The 9,705-nt window shown below is 39.6% G+C and overlaps 1 protein-coding gene across 1 annotated transcript; it reads left to right on the top strand.

The window, feature by feature from the left end:
• The first annotated feature begins 572 nt into the window (after positions 1-572).
• On the top strand, positions 573-2,212 carry LOC148016649 (putative pentatricopeptide repeat-containing protein At3g28640). The gene is made up of 2 exons (XM_087663911.1): positions 573-1,008; positions 2,154-2,212. The coding sequence occupies exons 1-2, from the start codon at positions 573-575 to the stop codon at positions 2,210-2,212; spliced, it is 495 nt and encodes a 164-aa protein (XP_087520037.1).
• Positions 2,213-9,705: the final 7,493 nt, after the last annotated feature.

Below are 9,705 nucleotides of genomic sequence, written 5' to 3'. Positions count from 1 at the left end.
CCATGCCACGTGTCGAACACGTGTCTCGCATTGATTGTGCCATGTGTCCGCCTAACGTCTATATGACACGTGTCGACTAACGATCCGGCCACGTGTTTGTTGGCCACGTGTTTCCCAACGGCTATTGCCATGTGGCATAATTGCATGCCCTACATAAGGAGGTGTCACTCATCTGTATGGCTTTTTCGGCTGCCTTTGCAGACTTCTTCATTAGTCTCCTGATACGGTGTCGTGCTGCTGCACATCCGAGCCGTAAACACCTCCATTTTTGTTGTGCATCTGTGTTATCTTTTCGCGTGTGTTTCATTGTGTTTGATTGCTGCATTATCTTTCTGTCCTTTTCAGTACCCGCATCCAATGTACATACTCCACTTGTGTGTTTCTGTTTGTGTGCATGTTGTGTGTGTGTCAGAAAAATATGAAAAACTAATGCCAAAGAATATTATCAAGTTGTTAATTTCAATGATGAACTCCAAGAAAAGTGCAGGATATCGTGGAATCAAAGGAAGCTTTGTAGAAGCCGGCATTTAAGCTATCAAGACAAAGGTGTAAATTCAGGAATATCATGTGCAATGGGAAAAGCTCAAGGAGTGCTGGATGGGTTTCCTTGTCGAGATGTAGTCTCTTGGAATGCACTTATTTCTGGGTATGCACAGCATGGACTAGGTGAAGAAGTGCTAAAGTTCTTTAATAAGATGCAATCTGAGGGTCACTCTCCCAATGTAGTCTCATTTATATGTGCCTTGAAAGAATGTGCTGACATAAGAGCACTTGCCAAGGGCCAACAAGTTCATGATGAAATTGTCAAACTAGGTTGGTTGCAAAGTGATATTCTACTTGGGACTGCCGTGGTGGATATGTATGCCAAGTGTGGTGCATTTGGCAAAGCACAAGGAGTGTTGGATGAGCTTCCTGTCCAGAATGCAATAACTTGGAATGCCCTTATCACAGGTTTACATGGGCAGATTGGAAATGTGTTGGACTGTTTTGAGCAGATGCAAGATGAGGGTGTGTCCCCAGACCCAAGTTATTTTGTCTGCATGCTGAATGCATACAGTCACTCATGCCTACTATTTGAGGGGGAAGGGAATGTAAAAACAACACTTGTCGAAGGAGAAAAAGGACGCGCTAATATGGGAGTGGAGGAGCTTTTCCTGGAGGGGACATGATCTTTTTGCTCCGCCATGCAGCTTTTGAAGAAACATGCTAAAAATTAGGTGTTTTACAGAATAACAGGGCTATAATAGGAAACTGAACTGAAAAGAATACGGGGGGAGATCAGTGCTGAAGGAAGAAGGGAGCTTTTTTGTTGGAAGATGAAGAGGCAGAGACAACATCGATGGAGCTGTTGTAGGTGATGAAGGCAAAGGAAGCAGAAAACCTGTCGACCTACAGTCATACAGATGACAACGATTGTTATTCCGTGAGCTATTGATCTCTACTGTTGCTTTGGAGGAAGGTCAAGACAACAATGAACGATAGTTGCAGAAGAAGACGGCAGCGATAGTGATGAAGGGCAGGTGTCATGGCATGCACCACAAGTCATTTTTGGAGCATCAACTCCAAGACCAGGTCACGCTGTAGGTGTACAACTGCTCGTCCATTCACACCTTCATGTGTTGTGTATACCAGCTCCTTAACTAGTACCTCCTAGAGTTCTTGGCTCTGCTCCTACTGCAGGCATGGCACTCTGTGTATCCATGTTTGCTCCCATGGTTCGTCCTCCCTCTTTTTCTCCTTGACCTCCACTTCAAGAAGGTAGAACATTGTCTCTACCACGACCAGTACTGCGTAGATGTCATTCATCCCAAGTTTTCATTGAGGCCATGGGTTGATTGTTGTTGCAAGCAGGAGGAAGGGTTATGAATGGCATGCCAATTGAAGTTACAGTGTTGGAACTTCTTTTTGATGCGCTGAAGAAAACTGACACTAGGAGGAAAAATGTTTTTCAATTTAATCTTACATGATTCAGGGCCATATATTTTCCCTTAGATTCCATGTTATGCAAGAGAAGGAGAAGCCACTAATGTAATGCAAGCGGGGCATGTTTGTAGATATACAAGGGAAAGTAAAGTCCATTATCTTACTGGTTTACAGTACGTAAAGAGCAGACCACTTCTCTGGCAACATCTGCTTTTTGTTTGCTGATGCAGGATTTGTACTCAGATTGGAGAATAAAGAAAAGGGAATGCAGCTTATCACAGCAGCATGAAGCTTGACGAGGCTATTTACATTCTCAAGTATGGATCTTAGGAGGTTGAACTTCTGTGTGAGAGCTGGTCAATGATATTTTTTTTGGAATCTGTGAATCAAAGTCCATGGGAAGGCGACAAGTTTTAGAAGGGAAGGAGCTGAAATTGCCAGTCTTCTTATTTTTCCAAGGCGGTATAACTACAGCTTCTTGTCAAGAGCAGTTGGCAATTTCTTTGCTGTAATTCACTTGACAAGAAATATAGTGATATTTGGCATAAAAATTTGAGATCTTCTTGTTAGCCTCTTTCCTTACAGCATCTTGAACCCCGTGTTCAACAGCTCTTGCACGAACTCCACGACAATGGCGCGAGGGCGAGTGTTCATGTTTTTCGGTTTTTCCTGCTTGCGTTATTTTGGGCGTAGCTATTCTTGTCTCAATTCGGCGTGGCATTCGTTCCCAGACTCTTAACCCGATACGGCATGAGGGCGAGTGGTCGCTTATTTGGGTTTTGCCTTGTCGCATCGTTTCGAGCGCGGCCTTTTGCTTTCGCAGATTCTGGTTTGCCTTCCCGATACGGCGCGAGTATCAACATACATGTTTAGCATTTGAGTCTCATCGCGCTATATCGTGCAAGCATTGGAAATATGTCTGAACCTATAGATTTTGAGGGCTCCAAGGTTCTGCCAGGGACTAGGAAAAGGAGAAGGCTTTCTACAGGCTCAAGGGCTTCAAGCAAGAAAACTATGCATCATCTTTCATGACAGAATGAAGACAAAAATGAGCATCTATTTATTGTGTAGCATATGATAAATGTTGTTACAGGAGAGGGCACACATGATTATGTATGGTATATTGATTTAGGTGATCTAATCATTTGGCCAGTCATGTTGAATAGCTTGGAGAGATGTAGGATTTACAAAATCTAGGTTATGTGTAGATGGTGATGATTCTTGCTACCCAATTTCACACATTAAAAAGGTTCCCTTGTCCTTGTAAAATGGCTAGTCAAAGAGTCTATCAAATGTATTACATGTGCCATCAATCACAAATAATTTAGTGTCTATTGGCCAAACTTTTGAGTGGAATGTTGTTGGAGGTAAAGGCACCAATGCCTATAGTGCCTATGTATTCACTATATTTCACTACACTTATAATACTTGCACACATGTATACTGCAGGTGGTGGATGCCCATCACTATAACTTCATTATTTAATCTTTTAATGACTAATTAATAAGGGAAGGCTAATCACACATTGTGACTATTGGATTTTTCACCTCTTGAGTCTCTCTCCCTTGCTCTCTTCTTGCTCCATGATCATAGCTTATATGTTCCTTGCTTCCACTTACTCGTGCTCCCACTTGGGCTTCTCCTTTCACCCCATTTGATAGAAGAAATTTGACTTGTAAATGAAATATTAAACTCAAAAGGGAGTGAGGCTTTTATGCTATAGCAATCCTCCAATAAGTAGCCATTGAATGCTTATACCTTGTAAACATCAAACCTTTATAATTCACTTAAGAGGATGGTACAAGAAAAGTTATTTGGTTAACTTTATGGTTAGCCGTAAAATCAGAGTTGGAAATCAATCATATTACCATGGATGAAAATAGTTAGCCATAGTTTTTGTAATCATAAAATTATGTGAGTATCTTTTGCCACTCATGTTAGTGGCTAACATTTTGGGAAGCTAGCAATAGTAATTATTATCTATGTTTGAATCTTGCATTTAGAAACAATGGAGTTGAACCTAACATATCCTCTTGCCTAGCTCTTTTCAAACAAATATCATACATTAGTCATCATGGTGTTTGGTCACACTATAATTTTCCATAAGTACATATATCATGATATATGGCATCATTAGAGAGTGTAAGAGTGGGAAGAATAGGTATCAAATGTGATGCCTTATCTCATGATTTTTGGATATATAACTACTAAGCTTCACATTGGTATAAAAAGGAGTATACTTCGTTACACATTCACTTTGACTAATATAGTTATAAAGACATTGACTAATATGTGTATGAATTAATATTTTCATGTATCAGGGTGTGCTTGCCCTTCACCTTTAGTGGATATTTTTGTCCTTTATTTTGACAAGACTGAATTGTGCATTTAGATGGTGATGTATACCTGCTCTCGAGCCTAATATACTGAATAGGCATAACTTAACTAATCATGCTACGGAAAAGGGAAATTATTTGCAACTCATAGCTTAAAACTTGTAAGTGAAAAGGCCATTGGCATCACCAACTTTATAGTACTTGTTTATAAATAACATCTATTTACATGTTTTGTGTCCAAATAGCATATCCAAGTAGTGTACTTTTTAAATCATGCAAGCTCTCCTACTCCAATATTGTGATTATCAAGATGTGTTCGAGAAGAAAAATGCAAATATGCTTCCTAAGAACTGACCTTACAATTGTGACATTGAGTTGCAAGAGAGAGTTCAACTACCCTTTGCGCCAATCTATAAGTTACCTTAAGATGAATTGGTAGAGTTGGAAAAACATATTGATGAAAATCTAGCTAAAGGTTTCTTATGGTACTCGAAGTCACTCGTAGGACCTTCAATGTTATTCTTCAAGAGGAAAGATCTCTCCATATGTGTATTGACTATAGAGATCTCAATGTGATACCCATCAACAATTGTTATCTACTTTCCTTGATCTTAGAACTCTTGGAGTGACTTGGAAGAATAGAGCTATTTACACAAACGATCTCCATAGGTCTTATAATATTATCAGATAAGGGAAGGTGATAAGTGGAACACAAGTTTTCACATAAGACATGGCCATTTTGATTATGCCCTCATGCTTGTTGTTGGTCTCATATATACTCTACTAATATTAATGAATGACATATTGTATGAGTACCTAGACAACTCTTGGCAATATACCCACATGAAATTTTTATATTTTCCAAGAATCAAGAAGAGCATGAACATAATGTGTGGATATTCCTTGATAACTTACAAGAAAAGGATATGTATGCTAAATTGAAAAAGAATTCATATCCTCAACTAGATGTGGAATTCATTATTGTTTCTCAAAATGAAATCTCAATGGATAAAAAGATAGTGAAGAATATTCTAGAATGGAAATCACCGAGTTCAATTCAAGATGTGCAATGATTAATGGGATTTGCAAATTCCTATGAATTTCACATTAAAGAATATTTCAAGATTGTCATGCCACTCATGTAATTAGTAGAAAATGATAAATTCATGTGGAACTCTAACATAGAGAATAATTTCTGAGTACTTTAGTAAGCCTTCATTATCGTCCCAATTTGATACATGCACATCCATCCAAGCCCTTTTTCTTGGAGGTTGATGCATTAGATTTTGTGATTGATGCTATTATTTTCTAGGTTGATGCTATTCTTTTCTAGGTTAATGCTATTCTTTTCTAGGTTGATGCTATTCTTTTCTAGGTTGATGCTATTCTTTTCTAGGTTGATGATAATTTTGGTATATTCAGTGGCTTTTCATTCTAGAATTCTCTATGAATTCACAATAAGGAGCTTTTGGATTTTATTGACTCTTTTGAAAAAAGGAGGTATCTTCTAGAAGGAACACTTCACAAAATCATTGCTTTTATAGACCATAAAAATCTAGAGTACTTCATTAGTTGTCGGATCTTGAATTGATGGTAAGCAAGATGAAGCATCTTTATTTCTAGATTTTTTTCCCATATCATTGTTTTTGTAGACTGTTAAAATCTAGAGTACTTCATGAGTTTTTAGGTCTTGAATTGATTTGTAAGAAGTAAGATGGGGCATCTTCATTTCTAGATTTAATTTTGTCATATCATATTGACTTGGCAATCAACAAGGAAAGCTAAATGCTTTGTCTCAATGCTTCTATCTTGCACCTAAGATACGAGAGGCAATTCATGACCAACAAGATTCTATTCTCTTAACACCAGTACAACTCTAAATTTGTGCAAAAAGGCAAAGCTTTGGAAGATCTAGCCTTCCTTCTATAAGTCAAGATAGAAATTTCCAAAGATTTATTTGCCCAAAAGATCAACGAAAATTCAAGATGGGATTTTTCTAAAAATTTGAATTATTGAGGACTACTATATATATCACCTAGATCACTTTGATTACATATACTCCAAACAAGGCATGACCTTCCAATACATGATATTTCAAGGTCAATAAAACAATAGAGCTAATCTATAGAGACTTTAAGCAAGTCATGATCTTCCAATTGCATGAAATTTGAGGGCCAATAAAATAATAGAGTTCATCTCTTGAGACTTTTGCTAGCCTCAAATATGGAAATCGAATAATTTTATGCACATGGACATGTAATAGAGCCAAAGTCACCATTGACCTCATGGGTTGCTCCACCCAGCCTAGCCTATCTCTAATCACCATTGGACATTTGTGTTAATGGACTTTATCAAAATCTACCTTCTTCAAAAGGGTTTGATTTCCAGTGATTGTCAACAGATTTACCAAGATGGTACACTTTATCCCCACCCATAAAAAAGATGATTGGTGAATGTATTACTTGACTTTTCCTTGAATATGTCTACCATTATCATGATTTATTAGATGGCATTGTTGTAGATTAAGGACCATCATTTGTCTTATGTTTTTGGAGAAGCCTCTTCAAGTCCTTAGTTGTCCAATCCAACCTCTCTTTAGCCCATCACCCACAAAGTAATGGATGAATACAAAGAATAAATCAAGTCTTAGGAATAATATCTTTAGACACTACAAGATAATTTCTATTAATATGAAATAACCGAGAGACTTCAGTTACAAAAGCCCTATTAGTTCATGTAATGAAGGAAGCTGAGTGGGGAGAGGGGAAGAGCTAAAGAGAGAGAAAGAGAGCAAGAAGAAGAGGAAAGAAGACTAGAAGAGGAGAGAGAAAGATAGAAAAGACGAGAGAAGGGAGGAGGAAGCCATGGAAGATAGAGATGAAGGTGAAGAGTATGATCTTGATAATAACTGATTGCCCTAATTTAGGGATCTTACACCTTATATACCCTAGTCAGTGTGACTGGGTGTCTAAACCCTAGTCGATGTGTGTCCTACTTGTTACAATCCATCCCCACCCTGAAGGTTTTTTCCCTCAAAAACAAGAAGAAATAGACAGGAGTGATGGGTGGGCTAAGGGGGGTTGCAGCGTACTACTCTGAGCCCTTTGACAATGAAAATTGGGTGGATAGAGAGTAGGAACAGCGTGCTATCTAGGACCAGTTTATTGAAGTAAACAAGTCATAACTTTTGATAGGCTACTCCAAATAGGACATACCATATGTCAAAACGGAGCTTATGATGAGTACTTTCAGCCTGTGTAGGGTGCACATGCCTAAGATTTGGTTAAGTAGAAAACTGTTCTAAGACAATGTGCAGTCTGTAGGAGGGTCCTCAAATGGGGCATGACCCGGCTAGTCTTCCAACCATGGGGCCTCATGGAGGTAAGGGAGGTCTCATGTGTGTTTGGGCCTTCTAAAGGTTCATTTTACATTGCTGAAGTAAGGTTTGCATGCGATCCAGCTCAGCCTGACTCTGAGGATTGATCATATCATTAAATAAGACTGTGGGGAGGGGAACCTTATACCCATATAAGGCCTCAAAAGGGGAAACTCCAATGCTAGAGTGTGTGGAGTTATTATATGTAAACTCAGCCAAGTGGAGCCATGTATCCCAATTGTGTTGTACATCATGGAAAAAGTGCCTCAAATATGTCTCAAGCCATTCGTTCACTCTTTCAGTCTGGCCATCAGTCCGAGGGTGGTATGCAGTGGATGGAGCAAACTTGGTCCCCATGGAGGTGAAAACTATCTGCCAGAAGTTGCTCATAAACTTTGCATCCGGATCATGTAATATGACTTGTGGCAAGCCATGCAACTTGAATACATTTTTCATAGTGAGTGGCCACCTGAGAGGCAGTGTATTCGCTCTTAGTGGGGATAAAGTGGGCATCTTTGTGAGGTGATCAACTACCACATAGATACTATTCCACCCTTTCTTGGTTGCGGGAAGGCCAGTGATAAAGTCCATTGTGATGTGATTCCATTTTCCTTCAGGGATAGGGAGAGGCTACAAGAGGCCAGCGGGTCTAAGTGTACTATCCTTGTTCTGTTGGCATGGAACACATTTGGTAACAAAGTCCTTGATATCCCTCCATGAGCCTTTCCAATGAAAGCTCTTAGCAATCCTGTCATATGTTTTTAAAGCACCCAAGTGACTAGCTGGTGGGGCAAGAATGCATCTCTTCCATGATCTTCTACATGAAGGGGGAAGTGTGGGGGATGAAAATGCTTGCCATGGGACCAAACAAGGCCATGCTTAAGCTGATATTGGGATTTTTCAGCCATGACCCCATGCTGTAATTTCTGAAATATGTGGCTAAAGTGATCATCTAACAAGTAAGCCTCTTGAGGCTCTTCAACCCAATCACTATGCAATTCAAAAATAAAGGATACTCTACATGCCCACATTTGAGAGAGTGAATTAGCCACAATACTATCCTTGCCCCGAGTGTGCAAGATGTCAAAGTCATAGTTCTGTAAGGTTGCCACCCATCGCCTTTGCTTGGGAGCCAAAGTGGATTGAGTCAAGAAGTACTGGAGGACTCGGTGGTCGCTTTTCACCTAGAAGCGGCTACCATAAAAATAGTGGTGCCATTTCTTGATGGCATGGAGGATGGCCAACATCTCCTGGTTATATACATTCATTTGCATCTCCTTCTCATCAAGTTTGCGGCTCTCAAATGCAATCACACCATGCTCTTGCAATATTACTGCACCAATGCCTTGGCCACTGGCATCACTATGAATGGTAAACAACTTAGAGAAGTCAGGGCAAACAAGGATGGGGGTTGAAGTGAGCGCGTCCTTTAATTGTTTGAAGTTATGATCATCAATGGCATCCCAAAAGAATGAATCCTTTTTTAAGAAATCTGTCAAAGGTGTTGCAATGGTGGCATAGTGCTTAGTGAAGAATTTGTAGAATGAGGAGAGACCAAGGAAGCCATGCAATGAAGTGGTGGTGGAAGGAGTGGGCCAATCTCTAACACATTGCACCTTCTTTGAGTCAGCACGTATGCCATTTTTGCGCACAATGTGTCCCAAGTACTCCATGGATATCTGCATGAAGGTGCATTTGCTCTCCTTAGCAAAGAGTTGATGATCTCTCAATATGTCAAACACCAATCTAACATGTGTCAAATGCTCCTTGGATGACTTGCTGTAAATGAGGATGTCATCAAAGAAAACAAGCACAAACTTGAAAGGATTGTAGGACTTTGTTCATGAGGCACTAAAATGTGGCAAGGGTGTTAGTCAACCCAAAAGACATCACAAGAAAATGATAAAGTCCACGATAAATCTGGAAGGCCATTTTGATCTCATCTCCCTCCCTCACACGAATGTGATGGTAGCCAGAGCGCAAGTCAATCTTAGTGAAAAAGCATGCCCCTTTCAACTCATCCAGCAAGTCATCAATCCGTGGGATATGGTATCGGTTCTTCACCATGAT

Source organism: Lygodium microphyllum, chromosome 23 (assembly GCF_053477565.2).
Source record: "Lygodium microphyllum isolate KBCC chromosome 23, Lygodium_microphyllum_v1.1.10, whole genome shotgun sequence".
Taxonomy (NCBI): domain Eukaryota; kingdom Viridiplantae; phylum Streptophyta; class Polypodiopsida; order Schizaeales; family Lygodiaceae; genus Lygodium; species Lygodium microphyllum.
The sequence above is the reverse complement of the archived record's forward strand: the minus strand, read 5'-3'. Positions and strand labels throughout refer to the sequence as shown.

Coding starts and splice junctions, on each gene's coding strand:
- LOC148016649 (XM_087663911.1), top strand. CDS start 573: ATGGGAAAAGCTCAAGGAGTGCTGGATGGGTTTCCTTGTCGAGATGTA. Junction 1,009..2,153: donor TGAGCAGATGCAAGATGAGG/GTGTGTCCCCAG, acceptor TTGCTGATGCAG/GATTTGTACTCAGATTGGAG.